The sequence below is a fragment of the Notolepis coatsorum genome (assembly GCF_963971535.1).
Source record: "Notolepis coatsorum genome assembly, chromosome: 7".
In the NCBI taxonomy this organism is placed as follows: domain Eukaryota; kingdom Metazoa; phylum Chordata; class Actinopteri; order Aulopiformes; family Paralepididae; genus Notolepis; species Notolepis coatsorum.
This window is the reverse complement of record NC_140171.1, coordinates 17214984-17242611: the sequence shown is the minus strand read 5'-3', so window position 1 is coordinate 17242611 and position 27628 is coordinate 17214984. Positions and strand designations below refer to the sequence as shown.

At 45.0% G+C, this 27628-nt stretch overlaps 1 protein-coding gene across 1 annotated transcript; it reads left to right on the top strand.

The window, feature by feature from the left end:
* Nucleotides 1-716: 716 nt before the first annotated feature.
* On the top strand, nucleotides 717-14839 carry LOC311232648 (uncharacterized protein; the record flags this gene model as incomplete). Its single annotated transcript, XM_084319505.1, has 5 exons — nucleotides 717-750; nucleotides 1304-1606; nucleotides 7312-7494; nucleotides 9562-9672; nucleotides 12524-14839. 5 exons carry the CDS (start codon nucleotides 717-719, stop codon nucleotides 12784-12786), a joined length of 894 nt encoding a protein of 297 aa, XP_084175631.1. The 3' UTR covers nucleotides 12787-14839.
* Between the last annotated feature and the right edge of the window lie 12789 nt (nucleotides 14840-27628).

Genomic DNA, 27628 nt, shown 5'->3' with positions numbered 1-27628 from the left:
ATTGCAGGGCCAAGGCTAAGAGAATAGTCAAAGACTCTATAGTCACCCAAACAACTGCCTCTTTGCACTGCTGCGGTCAGGCAAGCGCTACCGGAGTCTCATGGTCAGTACAGAAAGACTCAGAAGGAGCTTCTATCCCCAGGCCATCAGGATGCTCAATGACTCTATGCAACATCAACCCATCCATCTCCATTCATTGCACACACATCCACATGCATACACTTTCACTTTATACAAACACTCGCCTTAACACTCACTTTAGACACTTTAAACACTTTTAACACTACACCATATTTTATCTATTTATTAAAAGGATTTGCACTACATCCATACAAATTTTTTTCATCACATTTATACTTTTCTTTGCATTTTTGTACCTCATATTTTTCTTTCTTTGCATTTTTACTTCATTGTACTTTCATTGTACTTTAGTTTGTATATTGTATATTTGTATAGGGTTGGGATTTTTTTTTTACTGTATGAGGCACATTCTCAGAGGCTCATACAGAACCAAGCATTTCACTGTAATGTACATGTACTTTATACGTGACGAATAAAAAAATAAAAGAGAGAGAGAGAGAGAGAGAGAGAGAGAGAGAGAGAGAGAGAGAGAGAGGGGAACTTCACACAAGTTGAAAGAGGTTGTGGTGAAATACACTGACACAACATGTGCCACACTGTCATTCGGCTGTGGCACGAGTGAAGAAGACAGAGACATGCTTTTCCTCATCATGGTCATTCTTTTGCGGGGTAAGTTATTTAACATCTTTCGTTTTCATTCTCAGTGTGTCTCTCTCTCTCTGTGTCTGGAAGGTATCTATATTATCTCTCTCTCTCTCTGGAAAGTATCTCTATTGTCTCTCTCTCTCCATCTCTCTCTCTCTCTGTCTGGAAGGTATCTCTATTATATATTGTACTCTCTATATATCTATCTGGAGGTTATCTCCATTAGTAGACATTCCTATAGTGCTTTTCTACTACCAGTACTCACTAAAAGCTTTTACAATTAAACAACAGCATGTATTTTCAGCATGGGGGGGCACTGTGTTAACCCCTAACCCTGGTACTGTGTTAACCCCTAACCCTGGCACTGTGTTAACCCCTAACCCTGGTACTGTGTTAACCCCTAACCCTGGCACTGTGTTAGTTGTACCCAGAGGGAATCCAACCGCTAACCCTGGCACTGTGTTAGTTCCACCAGAGCTACACAGGACCACACACACAAAGCAATAGGCTATTTCCTCTTGATGTCAAAATGGAGATCTGAACGTCGTCTGACCATAATTTTTCTCCTCCCCGACAGGGTTGCATGGCGAGACAGTCGAGGGAGTGGTGGGCAGAGCCGTGACGATCAAATGCTCTCACAGCTACGCATCTTCTAATGACAAATACTTCTGCAAGCACCCATGTGATGATCAGGATGTCCTGATACACAGCAGGGCCTCCGGTAGGTCTTCAAACGGGAGGTACAGCATCTGGGGAGAAGGCAACACGTTCCACGTGTCTATTACCAACTTAAAGGAGGCGGACACGGGGAAATACTACTGTGGAGTAGACAGAGTTGCTAAAGACACGTACATCTTGGTGCAACTCAACGTCGTGAAGGGTGAGTTAGCTAGTGTCTGTGATGATGCTGCTGCGTCATGCTGAGCAGAGGGACACGTGTCTCTGCGTCACGGCCCTCCGGTTACTTAAAGGGGAACTATTTTACTATTTCTTTCACTATTTGGGCACTTTTACACAATTCCTGTGAGTTTATGGAACACCTCTGTAATTATATATTTTTTTTAATTCATTGTTTTGTATTTCTAATCAAGTCCTCAAAAACAGCATTTTTCTACCTCAAGATCTTAAGCCGTTTTGAGCCTGGGCTCCAACCACAATGGTAAACCGCTGCGGGACATGATGATTATCATGCAGCGGTGTCTCTCTGACAAATCACAAATCATCACATTTTCAGATGACTCAGTTCAGTGAGGGTGAATATTGTGAGGGGAGAATTGGAAGAATGCGCCAATATGAGAATTAGAGACATAGATCATATTAATATAAGTCCACATAGCTAGGAAACTATGCTAAACACTGAAAAAGGCCATTTATAAGATAGTTCCCCTTTAAGGCCTTGTTCTGTCTGTCGCTGAACTTCCCTGTTTTTGTGGCGGACACACTGCTTACTGCAAAAGGGCAGGATGAAATGTAAAATGTGAAATCTGCCACAGAATACCAGTTTAAAACTCCAATCGGTCCATTGGATTACTCAAACTCTGACTCTGTTACTGATAGATTCAAGTTAAAGTTGTTATTACAGTTAAAGTTAAAGATGGAAATTACTCAACAACCAACTAGGCTGCAGTAAAAAACTAAAAACCAGATTTACAAACATAAACATAAAGACAGAAAACACTCATCACAGACAAGCTGATGTGGCCAATTACTTAAACATTTTCTTTACAAACATTGGTTAATAAACTAGCCTCCCACTCAGGGCATTTTGGGGTAGAACACATCATAGCCTTCTACAAAAACCTATGGGTCCGCAAAGACGACTTCAAACTTGAAATGGTAAAGGCGGCTGAGTGGCGCAGTGGGCAAGGCGCTCGCCACTAACGCAGGATATGCTGGTATCGAGCCCAGCTCTCGGCGTTGCTACCGGCTTGGCCGGCCGTCATACTAACACAATTGGCAGTGTTAGAGGGTGGGAAAGCCGGTGGGTGGGGATTGGACGTTGTGGACAGCGACTCCTACAGGTCGGTTTGGTGACGCCGGTACAGCGGAAACAGGAAGTATCGGGGGAAGCCTCCCACGCGTTACTCATCGCCACTGAGAGTTCGAGCTGCTGCGGTGAAACGATGCGACAGGCTGCCTCCTCGTGTACCGGAGGGGACACATGATGCAAGGCTTCTATCCTCACTACAGCCGACCAGTGGGAGGCATAGTCTAGCAACGTTCAAAGACAGGGGAGGGAAGAATTGGAGATACGAAATTGGGATGGGAGAAAAATAGAAAATGGGGAGAAAAAGTGGATAAAAAGAAAAAGACCTGAAATGGTAACAACTTCAAAACAAAAACTGAGCGCCCTCCAACCTAACAAGACCACTGGCCATGACAATATCCCCTCCAAATTCCTCAGAAACTCAGCAGCCGCCATCACCCCAGTCATCACCCACATAATAAACCTCTCCATAAAACAGGGATACGTCCCCAAAGACTTCAAAATTGCGAGAGTGACCCCCCCCCCCCCCTGCACAAAAAAGGCAGCAAATTAGACCCAGGCAACTACCGCCCAGTTTCTATTCTTACCTCCATCTCGAGAGTCATGGGAAAAAAATTCCATGGTCCTGGTCGTAAAGTACCTTGCCAAAAAAAAAGTCTACGAATTCCAATCTGGCTTCAGAACATCCCACTCCACTGACACATGCCTTCTCTATTTGAACGACCACATCAAACAAGAGGTGGACGCGGGCAAATACTGCGGCATGGTCATGCTGGACCTCCAAAAGGCTTTCGACACTGTCGATCACTCCATTCTGATTGACAAGCTAAAAGCAATTGGTTTTGATAGTTCATCAGTGAGCTGGATGCAATCCTACCTGGAGGGGAGAGAACAGATGGTGGAGGTAAACGGTACACTATCCACGCCCCCTCCCAGTGAGCTGTGGTGTTCCACAAGGAAGCATACTAGGACCGTTACTGTTCCTAATTTATGCAAATGACATGTCATCAGCTTGTGACTGCAACATGTTCCTGTTCGCGGACGACTCAGCCCTGCTGGTCTCTGACAGGAACAAGTTGCAGGTTGAAAAATCCCTCAGCTATGAACTCGGCAGAATCTGCACCTGGCTCGCTGATAACAAACGATCATTACACCTGGGTAAAACAGAGTCCTTTCTCTTTGGATGAAATAACAAACTCAGCAAGGCCAACAGCTTCTCTGTTACAGTGGGTGACAATATTGTCACAAGGAAAGATGAAATTACATACCTGGGTTCCATCCTAGAGGCAAATATTTCCTCTAACAAAATGGCAACCAATGTAATAAAAAAAGTCAACCAACGAACAAGATTCTTGTACCGGATCTCCTCTCTGGTAAACAAGAATAGTAGAATACCCTGAAGACTCTAACAGGAGCACTCATTCAAGGGTACTACAGACTATGCTTGCACCTCATGGTACCAAAGCACCTCAAAGGCACTAAAACAAGATTATAAACATCACAAAACAAACTGGTCAGACTACTGCTTGACCTTACTCCTAAAACCCACGTCACCCCTGCCCATTTTGACAACCTAGGATGGCTTAGAGTAGACGACAGAGCAACTTGCAATGGGCCTGGTCTACAAGATACACTACACCACTAAGGTACCCATGTTCATGTCGAAATACTTCCCAAAGGTCAGTGAATACCACGACCACAACACCAGAGGGAGTTCCACAAATCATGTTCAACCCAGATTCGGCTCAAACAAGGGACTAAACATGTTTTGCAATTATGCTACAACAATGTGGAACGCCCTACCCACAGCCGTAAAATAATGTGAATCTCTACCCACCTTCAAAACCGCTCTAAAAGAGCACCTACGGGAGGCTGCAATTTGAAACTGGTCCCGGTAAATGTCCAACCCCCCCCCCCCCCCCCCCCCCCCCCCAAAGAAAAAATCATCCGCACTGTTACTGGTATCATCATCCACACTGTTAGTATTATCATCATCCACACTGTTACTATTATCATCATCTACACTGTTACTATTATCATCATCCACACTGTTACTATTATCATCATCCACACTGTTACTATTATCATCCACACTGTTAGTATTATCATCATCCACACTGTTACTATTATCATCATCCACACTGTTACTATTATCATCATCCACACTGTTACTATTATCATCATCCACACTGTTACTATTATCATCATCCACACTGTTACTATTATCATCATCCACACTGTTACTATTATCATCATCCACACTGTTACTGTTATCATCATCCGCACTGTTACTATTATCATCATCTACACTGTTACTATTATTATCATCCACACTGTTACTATTATCATCATCCGCACTGTTAGTATTATCATCCACACTGTTACTATTATCATCATCCACACTGTTACTATTATCATCATCCACACTGTTACTATTATCATCCACACTGTTAGTATTATCATCATCCACACTGTTACTATTATCATCATCCACACTGTTACTATTATCATCATCCACACTGTTACAATTATCATCATCCACAACCACAATCAACCATTATATCAAGACGTAGCAAATGTTTGTTTATAATCATCACAACCTGAATGCTTTTTTTGCTTCACAAATGTTTTCTAAGTAATCTAACGAGTGATTCCCCCCTTCCCCCAGAATATCAAATAGTCTGTAACCTGATTAGATAGCCTTTTACAGTGACTGTAATCTGATTACAATTACCTTTTTGTTGTAATCACATCACGTAAAATCACCTGCACCCGGCCATGTCACTAGACAACACTTGAAATCTACAATACGGAACTTTGTATCCAAAACTGACACAACTAAAAAAAAAATTGCATTATAATAATTATGCATGTTTGTTTATGTTCATGATATTTTATTCTCCCCCATCATTACAACTACAAAGTCACCACCCCTCCTCCTCCTCCTCCCCCTCCTCTTCCTCCTACTCCTCCTCAAGGTAAGGTGTGGGTTGGCCTGTCCGGGTCGGGAAGAGAAGGGCACTGCTTATTCTGTGATCAAGGAAGCTATAAAAGAAGGGAGGGTCACCGTGTAGCACGTTGTGAACGCACATTGTGTGGGAACTTCCCGTCAGGCAACCAATGTAATAAAAAAAGTCAACCAACGAACAAGATTCTTGTACCGGATCTCCTCTCTGGTAAACAAGAATAGTAGAATACCCTGAAGACTCTAACAGGAGCACTCATTCAAGGGTACTACAGACTATGCTTGCACCTCATGGTACCAAAGCACCTCGAAGGCACTAAAAACAAGATTATAAACATCACAAAACAAACTGGTCAGACTACTGCTTGACCTTACTCCTAAAACCCGCCTCACCCCTGCCCATTTTGACAACCTAAGATGGCTTGGAGTAGACGACAGAGCAACTTGCAATGGGCCTGGTCTACAAGATACACTACACCACTAAGGTACCCATGTTCATGTCGAAATACTTCCCAAAGGTCAGTGAATACCACGATCACAACACCAGAGGGAGTTCCACAAATCATGTTCAACCCAGATTCGGCTCAAACAAGGGACTAAACATGTTTTGCAATTATGCTACAACAATGTGGAACGCCCTACCCACAGCCGTAAAATAATGTGAATCTCTACCCACCTTCAAAACCGCTCTAAAAGAGCACCTACGGGAGGCTGCAATTTGAAACTGGTCCCGGTAAATGTCCAATCCCCCCCCCCAAAAAAAATCTTCGGCACCGTTACTGGTATCATCATCCGCACTGTTACTGTTATCATCATCCACACTGTTACTATTATCATCATCCACACTGTTACTATTATCATCATCCACACTGTTACTATTATCATCATCCACACTGTTACTATTATCATCATCCACACTGTTACTATTATCATCATCCACACTGTTACTATTATCATCCACACTGTTACTATTATCATCATCCACACTGTTACTATTATCATCATCCACACTGTTACTATTATCATCATCCACACTGTTACTATTATCATCATCGACACTGTTACTATTATCATCATCCACACTGTTACAATTATCATCCACACTGTTACTATTATCATCATCCACACTGTTACTATTATCATCATCCACACTGTTACAATTATCATCATCCACACTGTTACTATTGTCATCATCCACACTGTTACTATTATCATCATCCACACTGTTACTATTATCATCATCATCCACAACCACAATCAACCATTATATCAAGACGTAGCAAATGTTTGTTTATAATCATCACAACCTGAATGCTTTTTTTGCTTCACAAATGTTTTCTAAGTAATCTAACGAGTGATTCCCCCCTTCCCCCAGAATATCAAATAGTCTGTAACCTGATTAGATAGCCTTTTACAGTGACTGTAATCTGATTACAATTACCTTTTTGTTGTAATCACATCACGTATAATCACCTGCACCCGGCCATGTCACTAGAAGACAACACTTGAAATCTACAATACGGAACTTTGTATCCAAAACTGACACAACTCAAAAAAAATTGCATTATAATAATTATGCATGTTTGTTTATGTTCATGATATTTTATTCTCCCCCATCATTACAACTACAAAGTCACCACCCCTCCTCCTACTCCTACTCCTCCTCCTCCTCCTCCTTCTCCTTCTCCTTCTCCTTCTCCTTCTCCTTCTCCTTCTCCTTCTCCTTCTCCTTCTCCTTCTCCTTCTCCTCCTCCTTCTCCTCCTCCTTCTCGTCGTCCTCTGCCTCCTGTCCAAGATGGCAGCCCAGAGACAACAGGTAAGGTGTGGGTTGTCCTGTCCGGGTCGCGTCTATTCTTAACCCAAACGGTGCATGCTTCCGCGTTCCCGTTTTGCGCTCTGATTGGCCACTGTGTTTCTGGTCGCACCAATCGTGTGATGGCAAGTTCTTTCCCCGGTTAAGCTTAGGCACTCTTTCGAAGTTGTTTAAGTTAGAGTTTGTCTTAGAGCATGGCGATAGAACGGTTAGGGTTAGGGTTAGGGTTTGCTGCTGGTCGAGGCGGAAATGGGCGCGTCACACGATTGGGCGCACATGTCACATGACCAGAAACGTCAGTGGCCAATCAGATTCGCAAAACGCATGAACCGTTTGGGTTAAGGTCGGGAAGAGAAGAGCACTGCTTATTCTGTGATCAAGGAAGCTATAAAAGAAGGAAGGGTCGTCACGTCACTGTGTAGCACGTCGTGAACACACATTGGTGCCAAGTGTGGGAACTTCCCGTCAGGCCAACATCGAGTTGAATGTGATCAGCCATCGTCATTCAAACAGGTTATTACCTTGGATGTCAGAATCATCCGCAATTTGTTGCATTGTTAACTAGCTAACGTATATTTCCGCAGATAGTTTGTATATTCTTTATCCTAATACAGGCTTCAAAATAACTGGCCCCAAAGTCTGGCACCAAGCAGAGCATAGAACACTGGTATTCTGACGTAGTGACCCTTCCTTCTTTTATAGTTTCCTTGACTGTGATCAGCAACATAATCACTATCTCACTGACATAATCTGATTAGCGGTAGAGGCTACTTCCAATTACTTGTGGATTACATTGCTTCCAAAATCCATAGAAGACATGTTATTCATTTAGTTTCCTAATTTGACTGCAATTTCAATCATAATTTAATAATAATTAACAACAATTCATAAAGCAACAGCAACACCACCATCACAAACACATGTCTCAAAACACCCTCTGACCTTTGACCCGTGGTGAAGATAAGGATAAAACTTGCAGAAAACCTTAATTAAGAGGGAAAGAAAAGAGGAAGAAGCCTCAGAAGGGCAGTTTGCAGTAACTAACAGATTACGACCACAAGATCGTAATCAGATTATCCTAAAATCCATCACTTAGCCAATCACTGGAGCCAGGCAGAAAATAACGGGACAACAACAACTACTTATGCCGCTGCTTTCAAGCCTTATGTTTACTGCTTGATGCACTACAAGGCCAGGCTGTACCAGCTCTCTCAGGGGGGACTATAGACACTAGGTGGAGCTAGGTATAACTTGCACTACTGTCTGTTCAAAAGAAAAGAAACATAGCCTTATGCATTTGGGATTTTTGGAGCTGTTTTCCTGTTGTACCAAACTCGTACCAAACTGTGACCCCAAAACCGAGGCACATACCGAACCATGGCTTCTGTGTACCGTTACACCCCTATATGTTTGTGTGTGTGTGTGTGTGCGTGCGTGCGTGCATGCGTGTGTGTGTGTGTGTGTGTGTGTGTGTGTGTGAGTATGCGCATGTGTTTGTTTGTTTGTGTATGAGTGTGAGTGTGTATGTGTGTGTGTGTGTTCATCTGTGTGTGTGTGCATGTGTGTTTTCTGTGTGTGTGTTACTTTATGATAAAGTGGTATTCATACAAACCAGTCCTGATTTGATGTGAGAGTTGGTGTGTGAGTGACAGTTACATCTAGAGAGAGAGGGTTAGAGAGAGAGAGAGGAGAGACAGACAGACAGACAGACAGACAGACAGACAGACAGACAGACAGACAGACAGACAGACAGACAGACAGACAGACAGACAGACAGACAGACAGACAGAGAGGCAGAGAGGCAGAGAGGCAGAGAGAGAGAGAGAGAGAGAGAGAGAGAGAGAGAGAGAGAGAGAGAGAGAGAGAGAGCAGAGAGGCAGAGAGAGAGAGAGAGAGAGAGAGAGAGAGAGAGAGAGAGAGAGAGAGAGAGAGAGAGAGAGAGAGAGAGAGAGAGAGAGAGAGAGAAAGAGAGAGAGAGAGAGAAAGAGAGAGAGAGAGAGAGAGAGAGAGAGAGAGAGAGAGAGAGAGACTTCCTCTTTAATAACAGGTGTGTTGCCGTCTCCTCTCCAGAGAAGCTGGCGTACATCGGAGCGGGTCTGGGCGTGGCCGTGTTGGTGCTGGCTCTGGTCCTTCTGCTGTTCCTCAGACAACGCAGCCGCCGAGCAAACAGAACACCCTCCGGTACCACACACCCTCACCACCACCACCTTTACACTTTAAAACAGAACACCCTCCGGTACCACACACCCTCACCACCATGACCTTTACACTTTAAAACAGAACACCCTCCGGTACCACACACCATAGATATATATAGAACACTAGATAGCTTGCCCGCGCTGCCGGCCAATGGAGAGCGACGTCACTGAACCGCCGCCATCTTGCCAGGGGCAGCCTTGAGTGAGGGTGAGTGAGCTGCACAGACAAAAATACTCATAACTCGCTGAAATATTGACAGATTTACAAAGGGTTTGGTTTATTACAAGCATTATTAACGTGGCTATGATTCAAGCAGTTTGTAAAAAAAAAAAAATACTTTAATTTTTTTTTAATAAGTATGCAGTAATAACTACATCTTTGATGTTTATAGCAAACCAACCCGTTTGTAAATCCGTCAATATTTCAGCGAGTTATGAGTATTTTTGTCTGTGCAGCTCACTCACTCTCACTGGCTGCCCATGGCAAGATGGCGGCGGTTCAGTGACGCTGGTGACTCCGCCTTAAGCTATCTAGTGTTCTATAGATATCTATGCCACACACCCTCACCACCACGACCTTTACACTTTAAAACAGGACACCCTCCGGTACCACACACCCTCACACTACCGGTTCCTGACAGGCAGCGAGCGAGCGAACTGGAGAGGAAATCGCAGCGCAGACACTGTCCTGATATGAGGCGGCGCGTGTCCGAGTGTGTCTGTGTGTGTTACCTGGAAGCACACGGGGGGGCAAAGCAGCCTGCGATTCTCGACCAATAAAAAGGGTTTAGGGGCGGGACTCGGCCGCGTAATCGCTCAACTAGAGACACAGCGAGCGAATATTTGAGGGGGGGGATCGACATCGCCGCTCAGTTCGCCGTCGCTCGCGGCAGGTCAGGATATAGTCTGATTGAAACGAATACATTTTAATCACTTTCGCAAATCACGCTCGCTTCACGTCGCTGCCTGTCAGGAAGGGGTGTTATTACACCACGATCTTTACACTTTAAAACAGAGCATCCTCCGGTGACACACACCCTCACCACCACAATCTTTACAACCCATTTAGACCTGAAACGCCTGCTAATAATGCATTATATAGCCTGCATATACACAAAAATGTGTTTCCCGGTTTCAATGGGTTAAAACAGGGACAGCGGTGGGTGTCGGGAGGCAGAGCGGTCGTCTGGTAATCTGAAGGTTCCCGGTGCAATCCCGGCTTCCTCCCGACTCCCTGTCTATAGGTGTTCTTGAGCAAGAGACTTAACCCCCGCAACGATGAGCCGGTCCGGGCCTAGTGTCGCTGCGTGTGTGTGGTTGAATGGGTGAATGTGAGGCATGTGTTGTAAAGTGCTTTGAGAGGTCGGAAGGCTTGAAAAAGGCAACCTTTTAAGGGAGCATGTCTATGTTCCCCGGGTCCCTATGTTCCCCGGGTCCTATGTTCCCCGATTGATTGATTGATTGATTGAAAATGTTAGACCACCAGCCCTGACTCCAAACTCTAACCTTAACCAACTTCGAAAGAGGGCCTAAGCTTAACCAGTTCGAAACAAGGGCGGACATTAATAATGAATAAAATAATAAAAAATTTATATAATTAGCAATCAATTAATCAATCAATCGGGGGAACATTGGACCCGGGGAACATTGGACCGGGGAACATAGGACCCGGGGAACATAGGGATGATCCCCCCTTTTAAGCGAATTAACTATTATAACTCCTAACAAACTACCATAGCCAATATGGTTCTCGTGGCAGATACCGACATCTCCCCCGTGTACTGTATAATATCGGCCAATACTGAGTGGATTTGAACCAATACGTCCGTTTCCGTATTGATTTTAAATTGACTGTTTTTAAAGCACTACACGGGCTGGCTCCACTGTACCTAGCTGAGCTCCTACATCACCCCACCCCATCCAGAGCCCTAAGGTCTGCTGACCAGCTGCTGCTGGAGGTGCCTAGGACCAGGCTTAAAACCAGGGGAGATAGAGTCTTTGCTGCTGCTGCCCCCCGACTCTGGAACAGCCCCCCCCCCCCCCCCCCCCCCCCCCCCCCCCCCCACATAAGATCTGCCCAGAGCCTAGAGGTTTTCAAATCCTTGCTCAAAACACACCTCTTCTCCCTGGCCTTTGACCAGAGCTAGCCCAGCATCTATACATGACATCCGCTGTCACTCTGCACTTTTTATCTAATTTTCTTGTGTCTTTTATTGCACTTTGCCCTTGCTTTCTTATATGTACTGTACTCTACCTTTTTTGTAATTCTAGTGTATTTTATTGCATTCTATGTGTTTTTTTTACCATGTTGTGAAGCACTTTGGTTTGGCTGTTTGGCACATTTGTAAATGTGCTATATAAATAAAACTGACTTGACTTGACTTGACTTAACCTGGGACTGTAGAATCCACTAGCAGCTGCGCTAACCTGCTGAGCTAAAGGGTCAGACCTGCTAGCAGGTGCTGGTTGACTGCGACCGACTCCTCAGTAGTTTACAGTGGTCCTTCCCCCCGAGATGTGCGTCCTTGCACGTTCTTTCGTCCATGCACGCACTTTCCCACGGTTAAGGCACTGAGATCCCACCCCCCATTGCTACGTGAACCATATAGATTCACAGGGCAGTGAGATGAGATCCCACCGCTGTCACCAATGTAACCGAGTGGATTTTAACCTGGGACCATAGGATCCACAGGCGGCCGCACTAAACAGCTGAGCTAAAGGGTCAGACCCGCAGGTGCTGGTTGACTGCGACCGACTCGTTCGTAGTTTACTGATAACAATAGCTTTTAGTGTGGAGTGTGGAGTTGACCTTATCCTCCTTTTCCATCACACAGGAAAGAACCGTGACATCACCGCGGATGAGAATCCAGAAACGGAGAGCAGGACCAACCCCGTCTACGCCTCACCAAACAAGTCTCAAATGCGATTGGACCGCGGCGCCTTCAGCAAGGAGGATGACGGCGTCCTCTACTCCTCTGTGACCTTCAGCAAAGACGCCAACTGTACCCTCGCGCAGCACGACGAGTCTGTTACATACGCTGCCATCAAAAAAAAACATAGCCACGGATTGACGCCACAATACCGCTACGTATTCTAATGTCCAATAATCGTCTTCGACTGCGATGATTCCCACTGTGTCTCTCTTGTAACACGTCAGACGGGCACACCTGGGTACTTTGGCTTTTTTCACAGCTGCGCTTACTCTTGGTGGAAAACACAAACAGCATTCCTATTGATCGCTATTTGGCCGGTATGAAAACTGCCAGCAGAACACGTATTATTATCATTATTTGAAACTTACATTTTTTTTTTTTGTTAAGTTAAGTCAAGCAATTGCTTTCCAGTCTCTTGTAGACGGTGGATGATACAGAGCCCATTAGCCAGAGTGTTCATCCACTATAATAACAGTCTCTTGTAGACGGTGGCTGATACAGAGCCCATTAGCCAGAGTGTTCATCCACTATAATAACAGTCTCTTGTAGACGGTGGCTGATACAGAGCCCATTAGCCAGAGTGTTCATCCACTATAATAACAGTCTCTTGTAGACGGTGGCTGATACAGAGCCCATTAGCCAGAGTGTTCATCCACTATCATAACAGTATATTTGTATCCATCAGGTTACAGTACATTGCGTTTTGTGTTCTTTGACATTCACACCACAAGATTATTATTTAAATAATTTCATTTTAAACAAATGTCTTTATTATTATTATTATATTTATTGTTTACAGTTTTCTGTAAAAGAGTATACAACTGTAAATTGTTTAAGGTTTAAGTTTAAGTTTAAGTTTAAGTTTATTTGGATCCCCATTAGCCACAGCAGTGCTGGGGCTATTCTTCCTGGGGTCCATAACACATAAAATACAGTTACAAACTTATACACTCACAACATTTACATGTCATACAGACAATTAAAACAACAATAAAAACCCTTATACACTCATAACATTTACATGTCATACAGACAATTAAAACAACAATAAAAACCCTTATACACTCACAACATTTACATGTCATACAGACAATTAAAACAACAATAAAAACCCTAATCAAATTCATAATACAATATAAAAATATATACTCCTTATGAATGAATTCATAATACAATACAATAATACCTACTCATAATTAATTCATAATACAATACAGCATAATATACTATTTAGCTTTTACATACATTATCTATGTTCATATCAGCCAATTATACAATATTTTAATAATATATCCTTATCAGACACATGCCTTTTCATCCATATATACCTATCTCTTTATCAGACACATACATTTTCATTTACGTACACACTATCTATTAGGGAATGTCAATTTCTTTGGTTGAAAATGTTGTTTTACCACGATTTTGAAACGACATTTACTCTTCTCCTGCTTAACATGTCTGGGAAGAGAGTTCCATTCCTGTATACCACGGAACATGACAGTTCGCTTCATTGCATTCAACCTCACTTTTGGAAGTGTAAAACCTCGTGCAGAAGCATGTCTGGTGGAATAGTTGTGTCTGTCAAGACTTATTGATAAATTGTTATATAAAATTGAGGGGATCTTTGTAACAAGAATATTCCTAGTGAATACAAGGAGTGAGCAGAGTAATTTATGTTTGACAAGTAACCAAGTTAAACAACTGTGCATCGCTGCAACATTAGTTCTGTACTCACAGCGAAGCGCTATACGTGCTGCTTTGTTTTGTACCATTTGTATTTTTTTCAGTTTATTCGTCGTTACATTCGACCATACTGCAGGACAATAGTCAAGATTTGACAAAACCAGAGCTTGAATGACCTGTTTGATAGAATTTAGTGGTAACAAATGAGCACATCTTTTAACAACAGAAATCCCTCTTCCCATTTTCACTACTATATTGTTTATATGGTGTGACCATGACAATTTACTGTCTAATGTTACCCCTAGGAGTTTAGTCTCCTGGACTTGATTAATTACCACATCACTTATCAAAAGTTTCAAGACTGGGTTCGTTCTTAGAGTATGGTTTGAACCGAAAATGATGCTACTTGTCTTTGATATGTTTAGAACTAGTTTGTTATTCTTTATCCATTCCATCACTGATTGCAACTCTGCCTTTAGGACCGTATTTAATTCATTGGCTGTTGAGGCTGATGTGTAAATACAAGGTGCTGGACCAGTTATTATTATTATGATTATCATTGTTATTGATATTATTATTATTATTATTATTATTATTATTATTATTATTATTATTATTATTATTATTATTATTATTATTATTATTATTATTATTATTATTATTATTATTATTATTATTATTATTATTATTATTATTATTATTATTATTATTATTATTATTATTATTATTATTATTATTATTATTATTATTATTATTATTATTATTATTATTATTATTATTATTATTATTATTATTATTATTATTATTATTATTATTATTATTATTATTATTATTATAATTATTATTATAATAATAATAATAATAATAATAATAATAATAATAATAATAATAATAATAATAATAATAATAATAATAATAATAATAATAATAATAATAATAATAATAATAATAATAATAATAATAATAATAATAATAATAATAATAATAATAATAATAATAATAATAATAATAATAATAATAATTATTATTATTATTATTATTATTAGTCTTGTATGAAACATTTAATTCCAGTATACCTGTACAGTTGTGATGTATCTTAAAAGAATAATATATTAAAAAAGTATATATTTTATTTTCAGTGAGTATGTTTTCATTCTGTGTGTATGAATTACTTTATGATGAAGGTCAAGATGTGGAAGGTCATCTTAAAGGAACACGCAAACTTTTTGGGAAATTAGCTTACCGTCTTCTCCAGAAAGAGACAATAAGATAGATACCAGTTTCCTCTCTGTGTTCAGTAGAAAGCTATCTGGCTGCATGTTAGCCTAGCTTAGCACTTGATTGATATAATTCATTGATTGATCTTTAAGGAACACCCCAACATTTTGGGAAATTGGCTTAGCACAATGAATGGAAGCGGACATGACTGATTAGCCTTCGGGAGAGGTGTTAGTTGGACAATGCCTAGGCTAACCGGTCATGTCCGCTTCCATTCATTGTGCTAAGCCAATTTCCAAAAATGTTGGCGTGTTCCTTTAAGATCAATCAATGATCAAGAGACTGACAGAAGACCTACATCTCTCTCTCTCTCTCTCTCTCTCTCTCTCTCTCTCTCTCTCTCTCTCTCTCTCTCTCTCTCTCTCTCTCTCTCTCTCTCTCTCTCTCTCTCTCTCTCTCTCTCTCACACACACACACACACACACACACACACACACACACACACACACACACACACACACACACACACACACACACACACACACACACACACACACACACACACACACACACACCTTCTAGTAGCGCAGGTTTCGGCAACAGTGAAATTAGGGCCTTTTGAGTCCATGGTTCCATCGCTTTGGTGTAGTGAACATAGTGCATAATTTATAGGCCTTGGTTATGATTGCCTTAATTGAACACAAGCCAAAGTCAAATGACTGATGACCGTGTCAGTGTGATTAATATACAGTGATAAGTGACAGTTTATCATTTATATATTATTTGTGTTCAATACCGACAGCTGTTTGGGGGGTTATTTTATGAAGCCAAACTCTTTTGAATTTGCTGTACTGAAAGGCTGAATATGTAGCATATGTCCACTTTATATACTTAATCACTGTAGTGGATGAACAAATTAAGTGAAAATCTTATGAATAAATGTATATACTATAATACTGCATGATCCAAATATTGGATTATTTAACCAATTTTAAAGTTTCATTAAATTTTGTGACTGAAATCCACCCTGAATCCACCCTTCTACTGGGATCAGTTTAATCCTGATCCCAATCCTACTACAATGTTTTGAACAACGCATACTGAAGGTTTAATTGGGATCAAAACCAAGATTGGATTACGTAATCCAATCCGATTTCAGAATTCTTTTTTTCTTTTGAACAACCCATTTTCAAGATTTGATCAAATCTGTTATCCGAAATCCGATCTGATTACTTTTAAACAACCGGGCTGATACCCAGCTCTATCCTAAATCTGCCCCAAGAAAAACATCTCATCATAGGTGAAATGAAACATAAAATATCTCACTGATATGCCAGAGAAAGAGGCCTTAACAGGAAACAAAACAAAGCAAAGGGGTCTCTGAGAAGAAAGATAAACAAGAGAAACACGAGAAACAACAGAAACAACAGAAACAAAAGAAACACGAGAAACAACAGAAACAAGAGAAACAAGAGAAACAAGAGAAACAACAGAAACAACAGAAACAAGAGAAACAACAGAAAAAACAGAAACAAGATAAACAAGGGTGACTTCCAGCATCTGCCAAGAGGAAGCAGGTAGCCTGAAAAAGAAAGTACTTGTATGACTCGTCAGATGATGAATAGTGATGAGGATGATGAAGAGTCGAGTTGTACTCAAACAGCCGCCCATAAACCCCAGAGGCATCCTATCATTAACATATAATAGAATTTTGGCCTTTACTGAAATAATACCCCTAAACGCCAAAAACAAATGGGAGCGGGACTGATTGATTGATTGATTGATTGAAAACTTTTATTAACAGATTGCCGAATGGGTACAGTACAATACAGCTCAATACACACAATTGTTAAGGGGATGCAGACCAGAGAAGGACTTTCGTCTTGTTTACATCAGGGTCCCCCATTTTCAATTCATAATGACATTTATGACATTGGACCTGGACTGTACCTTTGAAGAAGATGAATGGGAATCACTATGTGTGTCCGTCCGCATTATCCTTTTCATAGAACACTCGACATAAACGTATGCAATTTAACATGATCCATAGAACCTATTTCTATTAGGTGCTCAACTGAAACAGGTAGCCTGCTCCACATGTTCTGGGACTGTAACAAACTAAGACCTTACTGGGGCTCAATATGGGAGATTATCGAAGAGATCACAGGGTTTGATATCCCATGTACACCTAAATCAACCTTATTAGGCGACATGTCTGACATCTCTCCTGATAAGAGAAGCAAGGTGCGGATCATCAAATTGGCCATGATTGCTGTTAACAAGTGTATTGCCATGCTGTGGAAGAGTGCTGACTCCCCCCCCTTATCCATGTGGCTTAGTGAAATCTCTTCGTAGAAAATAATGTTCAATCTTAAGAAAAAAACCACATCCCTTCAATAAATGCTGGTCTGGGTTTAGGCAATACTTAGGACAGATTACATAGTAGGTTGATGATGTATGTTATTAATGATGTTCACTTTAGTTTTTCTGATGGGTATATTGCAATGAATGAAACTGTAAGTGTCATTATTTGCTCTCTGAATAAAAAAGATGTACCGTTAGACATTTATTTGTTTGGTATAGAAGTATGGGCTCAGCGTAGCTGGGTTTACTGGGTACTCAAGGTGTGTACAATGTATTTTGTTGAGGTCGTAGTCTGCATGCAAAGATAACTGTCGGTCTGTATCTTTGAGAGACGCACATGTAAATGTCCAAACCCCCCCCCCACCCCCACCCCCTGTACAGTTTCCGCCCCCTCAAATGTATATATTCTCTTTTAGAAACTCTGTCTGTAAATAAACAGTACTGTATATCTGTATATCTTGTATGCCGGCCATAGTAGGTCATACATGTTATGATGAATTGAACATGGGGGACCCTGATGTAAACAAGACGAAAGTCTTTCTCTGGTCTGCATCCCCTTAACAATTGTGTGTATTGAGCCGTACTGTATTGTACCCATTCTGCAATCTGTTAAATAAAATGTTCAATCAATCAATCAATCAAACAGACTCCCAGACCCACAGGATGAGAATCGTCCTATTTGTCACCCTTTCCCTCATAACAGGTAATAACTTTATTATGACACCTAATGAAATATGTTTAATAAGGGTCATTGTAATTGAGGGGTACAATTCCCTGACTGTATTACTAGATATGATACTTACTACCACTACCTTTGTACTTAATATTCGGCCACCCAGTACACGGCATAAATATATTATCATGAACACTCTCACGTAGATGAAACGGATCCAACACAAATGTACGAATTAGAAACAGGTCTTTATTTCTACACAGCGATGGTGTGTAGAATAAGCACTTAATCACTTAATTACATTTATGAATTGAAATAGTATGCACTTTTATGGCAAGGAGTATTCGTCGGTATATCAATAGAGAATGTCCAATCTCTGAAGGCGCAGGTGGTAAATATACAACCTGGAATAGTTAAGGAATAACAGCAATGATACTTTAATGATTATATACTAGATACACTAGAGGGGGTTAATCCGGTCGCTTGTAAGCCGACAGGAGTAGGAGGGGGGGGGGGGTAGAATCCGGCTGCCTCGTCCGGCCAAGGGTATCCCAGGTGAACCCACTGTAGTGCCGTTCAATGCGCCGGCGATCCTTGGACCACAGATGAAAGCAGGTGGACTCTTTGTGGGCCGGATCTCTCCGGTCCACGGGGGAGAGACGTGAAGCGACCTCGTCTTGCAGAGCGTCTCCTCACCTTGCGTCCTCTCCAGGGGGGGGGGGTTCCAACACACGGCAGTGTCGGGGGTCTTTATCCATGGAATAATCAAAGTATCCAAAGCACAATCCGTGCCTGGGAAGGCGGGCTGTCGTCGGTAGAATAATCCGGTATACAGGTCCACTCGCTCGTCGGCTCTGGGGCTCCTCGGGTGCAGCTTCACATAGGGTCAACCACCCTGGGTAAGCAGCCAGTTCTCTGCCCGAAACGATGGGGTACTGACTACGGTAGTATTCTCACCGCACGAAGCACTATATATTAACAGACTATTATTAGCTTAATAGACTACGTCCAACTCGACGATATAGTGCCAAATATGACTATTCAAATATTAATATACACGATGTCTCAATACCGATGGTAGGCGAACTTGGCCTTACTCCCACACGTGGCGTCGCGGGGAGGCTTTACATCTGTGACTCTATTGGAGGGTAAGAAACTGGACTGAAAAGAAAGTCCTACTTTAGTAGCGCAGTATATATACGCACTATGAACAAATAGTCCCATTAGTGGTGCGGTAGCCAAATTCCTACGCGGAACTAGGACTTGTTCGTACATGTCGAGCGGTACGTTTGAACTGGGTCTGAGGGGTATGGCAGCCTGGCACCAAGGTCTCGACCAATAGTAGAATGGAGACTATTATGGGATGTTCAGTAGGCTAGAATGGATATTCAATGCATATTGTACAAGGAATATACAAGGGATATCAGGGAATATTAGAGAATATACAAATACAATTAAATATATATATATAAATAAATATATATATTCGGTTTAATCTGGCCCTTCACAACAGCCACCCCCTGAATAGGTCCCAGACCTAATCAGTTAAACAGAGACAGATTAATCGCGTTGTCTATTTACACATAAGGGTTTGCTGTAGGGGTCAGTCAACTTCACAAAGTCATAGGGTTGTAGGGTCATGGTCATCATCGATTGTGTCTGGGAGTCGAGGCAGTTCTATGAGCCTCGCCACGAGACGGGTGTAAGTGCGACCCTGGACGAGCACTTCAGCTGCTCGGACCTTGCCGTCGGCACCGGTGATCACTTTGCTTACGCGGCCGGCCGGCCACATAGCTCTGGGCAGTGATTGATCAATAATCATGACGACTGTTCCTTCTGTCAAATTGTCTCTCTCCTTTACCCACTTCTGGCGGGTCTGTAGAGACGGTAGGTAGTGCAGTAGGAAACTGTTCCAAAACTTGTCGGCTAATACTTGGCTGTACCTCCACATTCGTCGGCCGTTCGCTTCTTCAGGCCGGTACATTGTCTGTGGTAATGCAGGATCTAGCCGCCCCATCAGGAGTGTGTTGGGGGTAACTGGGTCGATATCCGCCACATCACTGGAGACATATCCGAGGGGCTTCGAGTTAAGTACTCCCTCAATCTCCGTGAGGACTGTCATTAGGACTTCTTCCGCCACAGTCTGGGCCCCAAGTACTGCGTACAGGGCTGTCTTTATGGAGCGCACTTCTCGTTCCCAAGTACCACCGAAGTGGGGTGCGTTTGGGGGGTTGAATTGGAAATCAATCTGTGCTGGAGCGAGGTGGGTCTTAAGTTCTGGGCCCATAGCTTGGAAGCTCTCTCTCAGCTCTCTTTCGCCGCCTTTGAAGTTTGTCCCATGATCGGACAATAGGGTAGACGGTCTTCCTTTCCGTGATGTGAATCTACGGAAGGCCATAAGGAATGAGTCTGTGCTCATGGTCGGGAGAAGCTCGATGTGTATCGCTCTGGTGGTCATGCATTTGAATACAATACCCCACCGCTTCTCGGTTCCTCTTCCTTTCTTTATGTGCAGCGGGCCAAAGCAGTCCATACCCGTTGAGTGGAATGGCTTGTCACCGATTCGGAGGCGACATGGAGGAAGGTCAGCCATCCTTGGTATGCTGGGCTGCGCGCGCCACTTGCGGCAGTCTAGACATGTTCGCTGGAAGCGTCGTACCGCCTCTCTTCCTTGTAGGATCCAGTAACGACGTCTGATTTCCGCGAAGACTCTTTCTGCTCCTGCGTGATGTACATCCTCATCGTATTTCTTTATAATCAGCTCTGTGACCTTGTGTCGGCTGTTCAATACGATCGGGTATTTAATGTCATCCGGTAGATTGGGGGCTCTGCGTAGGCGACCACCCACTCTGATGAGGGTGTGAGCGTCGCTCTCGGGGGCCAGGTGAATTAATCTGCTGTCGGATGGGACGGGCTTTCCTCCCTGTAGACAGGCCAATTCATCGGGGAACGAGTCTCTCTGGGCTCGCTGCAGTAGAAGCAATTCTGCTTCCTCGTAGTTAGCTGCTGACATATCAGCGGGGGACTTGCACTCCGGGTGGTACCGCAGGAATGTTCTTTGTTGTGCACTCTCTATGGACGTGCAATCGTCTATGTTAGGGTCGGTGGAGGCTACGGTGCTCAATCCACAGAACACAGACTTCTTATTTTCCACCTCCTCTGGACTTGCTTCCCTCGGGATAGGCATGGGCCACTGTCCTTCCGGGAGTCTTAGGAATGCGGGGCCGTCACTGTAGACATTGCGACGGGTGAGGTCATCCAGGGGCATCCCCCGGGTGATGACGTCAGCTGGGTTCTGTTTTGTATCAACGTAGCGCCACTCTGTTTCTCCGGTTAACTCTTCGGTTAAGTCTTGAATCTCGGTGACTCTGACTCCCACGAAGACTTTGTACTTGCATGAGTCCGATTTGATCCAGGCGAGTACCGTCGTGGAATCTGACCACAGGATTGTTCTAGACACCGGTATGGTGAGCTCACGTTGGATGAGCGTGGCTAGGTGCGCTCCGGCTAGGGCTGCGCAGAGCTCTAGACGTGGGATAGATTGTTGCTTGCGTGGGGCTATTCTCGAGCGGGCGAGGACAAATGCTGTGTAGATCTCTCCCCCCTGGTCTTGGGCCCGCAAGTAGGCTACTGATCCGTATGCGACCTCTGAGGCGTCACTGAAGACGTGTAAGTCCATTTTACATGTCTCTGGCCTCACCGTGGGTGGGAAGTAGCTTCGGCGCATATTAACGCCTGGGAGTGAGTGGAGCTCCATCTCCCACTCTCTCCAGGTGGATGCAAGGTGTGCGGGAATGGGGTCGTCCCAGCCCTGGTCCTTGTCCCACAATGCTCGTACAATCATTTTTGCCCTGGTGGTGTACGGTAGAATACATCCTAGCGGGTCATATTGTCGGGCGAGTGTTGTGTACACACTCCGTCTGGTGGTCGGCGCCGCCGCCGGCCTTCCCTGCTCCGTAGTCAGGGGCTTGTGTCTGTAGTGAAGCGAATCTGTTTTGAATCGCCACACCAATCCCAGGGTCATCTCCTGGGCTTCTCCCGGGATTGTAGCCATCCAGGTCTCGCTGCTGGCTGCCTTGTCCTCGGAGGAGAGGCTGCGCAGTACTTGCGGATCGCTGCTGGCCCACTGCCTGAGATCAAAGCCGCCTTTGATCAATGAGGCGCGGAGTTTAATCAGGAGAGCCTCGGCTTCTTCCTGGGTTGAAAGGCTTTGTAGACAGTTGTCTACGTAGAAGCTGTTCTTTACGCTGTGTCGGACCTCTTCGTCCGCTGCTGGGTCCTCTGCTACATGTTTCTGTAGTGCAAATGTCGCACAGCAGGGGCTGCACGTCGTTCCGAAGGGGAGGACTTCCCATTGGTAGATGGCTGGGTGCTCATCTCCTGGCTTCTCTCTCCATAGGAACCGTAACAGGGGCTTGTCCGCCTCTACTAATCTCACCTGCAGGAACATTCCTTTAATGTCCCCGCTGATGGCCACCTTTTCCTGGCGGAAGCGGAGTAGAACGCCGAGTAGGGAGGGGCCGAGTGTGGGACCGGGCAGTAACTCTTTATTCAGATTTTGGGATCCGATCTGGTAGCTGCAGTTAAATACTATGCGGTCTTTACCGTTGTGATGGACCTTGTGGTGGGGCACGTACCACGATTCAGTGGTCTGGTCAGCCTCTTTAATGTCCATCTTTGTGACGTGTCCCGCTGTGATGAGCTTCTCAATCTCAGCGCGGTATACACTCTCTTGGGCGGGGTTCTTGGCTAAGCGCCGCTCCGTGTTCAGCAGGTACCGTTCTGTGGCGTCTGTCTTGGCGTGGAAAGTAGGCATTCCTTCTCGCCGCAGGAGTGGCGTGGCGTATCTCAACACGCCGTTGACCGGGACTCTCTTGGTCCCTGTCTCGAGGAGGTGAATGGCGTAAATGTCATCTTTAGAGCGAATGTCTTTCTTTCCGTTCTTAAAGGGCATTTGTTCCAAGGTCCATAGCCGCTCTACGTGTTGCAGGAGTGCGGTTTCTCCCTCTGTGACTCGGGAGTGGAGACATCTAGTGGCTGTACTTCGGTTGAGAGATTTGGCGAGCGGGCCTTGGAGAGTCCATCCCAAACGGGTCTCGACTGCTGCAGGGCAGCCTCGGGGTCCGGTATGAACCCGGTCTATCGGGACAATGAGGTCTGCATGGTCGGAGCCTATCAACAGGGTCGGCATAGCATTGTCTATGAGCGGGATCGGTAACTTGCGCAGATGTGCATATTTCTCCATCAGCTTGGCGACGGGGTATGTGTACCGCGACAGTCCTATTTCTTGGCTGGTGAAAGCGTCTGCAATCTGGTACCGTCGCTCAGGCTGGCCGCTTGCTGCGATAGAGAATGAGACATTCTCGCCCTTTATCGTCTTCAAATCTCGTCTTATTGTCCGAATTGTCATTTGGGTTTCGCTTCCCCGCAGCCCTAGCTGGGCCGCAGCGGAGGCGAGCAGCAGGGTCTTCTCTGACCCGTCATCGAGGACGGCGTAAGTGTCCAGGACTTTATTCTGGTAGCTTAGTGTCACACGCACTACTTTTAGGAGTACTCGGGCTCCACTGCTGCTGGCGGGATCGATGTACATGACGCTCGCTTTGCGGCTGGATGGTGCAGGTGAAGGGCGCCGTCTGTTACTGTCGTGAAGTATGTCCAGATGGGCTCCATCGCACTTGGTGCACCTTTTCTTTAAGCGGCATTCGGCTGCCATGTGTGAGCGCGCACAGCGAAAACAGCGCTTGTTGGACTTTATCCATTGACCTGCTTCCTCCGCGTTCAGCTTGGGGAAGGAGTCACATTGCGCTAGCCAGTGTTCTTTCTCACAGTAGGGGCACACTATCTTCCACTTCTCCGTTCTGGAGGGGGTACTGTGGCTCCTGCTGCTCGGTACTGACTCCGATTGGTGCATCACAGTCACCGATCTTCTTCCATCATTTAGTCGTCTGGTTCCTTCTCTGGAGCCAGGGGTGCTCCGTCCGAATGTATCTAGCCGTAGGCTGCTGACTTCTCTCGCCAGGAAGTCTGCTAGATCGAGGAGGTTCGGTTCGGGGCCATTCGGGTCTCTGTGGTCCCTCTGCCGCCTAAAGCGCTCCTGACGAGCGGGCGGCAGCTTCTCCAGAATCCTTTCCACATTTGAGTTGGCGTAAAGTTCATGCCTCCCCTTCTCTCTTTGCGCTCCCAACATCCCTACCAGGGACTGCACTCTGATGGACAGGTCGTCCAGTGCTCGATTGTCTATTGCTGGGGGTAAGCGGTCGATGTGTCGGATCTCCTGGATCACGTAATCCCATATGCGCCCATACCTCTGGTCCAATGCTACCAGCGCTGCTGTGTATGGGGTGGTGGAAGTCGCGTAGGCGAGCGCTATATTATGTGCGCGGGGCACCTTTAAGTGCTTCAGTAGGATGGCGTATTTGTGGCGTTCATCCAATACATCCACCAACATGGTCTCCAGACACATGCGGAGTTCTGTATACTGGGCCCGGTTCTCTTGGGTGAAGTCGGGTACCATAGGCGTGCCAATGTATGACGCTGACTGTGGATACATCGGCGAGCGTTGGGGGAGAGGCCTCCTAGGCGAGTCTCCTCCCGCTCCTTGGTATGGGCTGGTACCGGCAGTGTACCATGGCCCGCTTGTCCAGGTGCTGTTCCTCGGTGCGGGTCGTGCGTCGTGCTCACCCGTGTATAGAGTCGGGGGTCTGTAGCGCAGCTCCGCGGGAGTATAGCCTGGGCTGTACCGGACCTCCTGGTCCGGTAGAGTACTGTGCTGTCTTCGGGCGTGGTTCTCCTCCTCTTCCTCTTCGTCTTCAGTTAGGTCATCCAGTGCTTGTAGTCTCTGGTTTAGCCTCTCCACAGGATATGCTGCTCCTTCCCGGTTGCTAGGTCTCGCTTGGACCGGTGGGGGGAGGTGGTCTGTGGGGGGTATAGACCTCGTCTGTTGGTCAAGTTCAGGGTTGTTTACTCGGCTAGGGGATGCCGCCCTGGAGGTGTGTCTAGACGAGTTCCTGGAGCCTCTGGCGGAGGGAGAGGGTGTTGTCCGTCTGATCAGCTGTTCTATTAGTTGCGACTGCTGTCTGTCGCGCGCTGCGTCCCGTTGAGCACCGGCTCGTTCTCGGGCCACATTCTCTTCCATCTGAATGCGTCTTATTTCTAGACGTATCTGCTCGTGTTCGCTTCGCTGCTGGATCTGCAGTCGGTCGCGTTCAGCAGCGGCGTTCAGGCTGATGAGGAAGGCCTGCTGTAGGGTCCTCTCTGCCTCTGGAGAAGGCGGTTGTATAGGGGAGCCTTCCCTCGGGGTACTCCTTGCGGAGCCTTGGAGCTCTATCTCCACGGTGCTCTCCCCGTCTTCTTCCGTGCCGAGTTCTCTCTCGGTAGCGTTGTATTCCTCCCGGGACTCATCGGGGACTACTTCTTCAGTACTGGCGGGGTGTGAAGTCATGTCTGGTTCCCACTGGTCCCCACCGTGAGCTTGGTCAGTTACATTAGAGCCCGTAGGGGCCTCTATGGTCGGGGTAGTCTGGGCGTTGGGGTTAGACATACTTTTACTTTCTAGTTTTACCGCGTTTACTGTTAGTAGAAGACTAGGTTGTTGACTGACAGCGTAAGCCTCTAAGTACTGAGGGAGCCGTCGTTCGCGCTGCGGGCGTTGGTTAGGAGGATCGTTTCATGGAGTGTTCATCATAGGCCATTTCAATATTAATAACACTATATTAATATTACACTAATTACCATCCGGCTCGAAGGACCAATTGTAACTGAGGGGTACAATTCCCTGACTGTATTACTAGATATGATACTTACTACCACTACCTTTGTACTTAATATTCGGCCACCCAGTACACGGCATAAATATATTATCATGAACACTCTCACGTAGATGAAACGGATCCAACACAAATGTACGAATTAGAAACAGGTCTTTATTTCTACACAGCGATGGTGTGTAGAATAAGCACTTAATCACTTAATTACATTTATGAATTGAAATAGTATGCACTTTTATGGCAAGGAGTATTCGTCGGTATATCAATAGAGAATGTCCAATCTCTGAAGGCGCAGGTGGTAAATATACGACCTGGAATAGTTAAGGAATAACAGCAATGATACTTTAATGATTATATACTAGATACACTAGAGGGGGTTAATCCGGTCGCTTGTAAGCCGACAGGAGTAGGAGGGGGGGGGGGGGTAGAATCCGGCTGCCTCGTCCGGCCAAGGGTATCCCAGGTGAACCCACTGTAGTGCCGTTCAATGCGCCGGCGATCCTTGGACCACAGATGAAAGCAGGTGGACTCTTTGTGGGCCGGCTCTCTCCGGTCCACGGGGGAGAGACGTGAAGCGACCTCGTCTTGCAGAGCGTCTCCTCACCTTGCGTCCTCTCCAGGGGGGGGGGGGTTCCAACACACGGCAGTGTCGGGGGTCTTTATCCATGGAATAATCAAAGTATCCAAAGCATAATCCGTGCCTGGGAAGGCGGGCTGTCGTCGGTAGAATAATCCGGTATACAGGTCCACTCGCTCGTCGGCTCTGGGGCTCCTCGGGTGCAGCTTCACATAGGGTCAACCACCCTGGGTAAGCAGCCAGTTCTCTGCCCGAAACGATGGGGTACTGACTACGGTAGTATTCTCACCGCACGAAGCACTATATATTAACAGACTATTATTAGCTTAATAGACTACGTCCAACTCGACGATATAGTGCCAAATATGACTATTCAAATATTAATATACACGATGTCTCAATACCGATGGTAGGCGAACTTGGCCTTACTCCCACACGTGGCGTCGCGGGGAGGCTTTACGTCTGTGACTCTATTGGAGGGTAAGAAACTGGACTGAAAAGAAAGTCCTACTTTAGTAGCGCAGTATATATACGCACTATGAACAAATAGTCCCATTAGTGGTGCGGTAGCCAAATTCCTACGCGGAACTAGGACTTGTTCGTACATGTCGAGCGGTACGTTTGAACTGGGTCTGAGGGGTATGGCAGCCTGGCACCAAGGTCTCGACCAATAGTAGAATGGAGACTATTATGGGATGTTCAGTAGGCTAGAATGGATATTC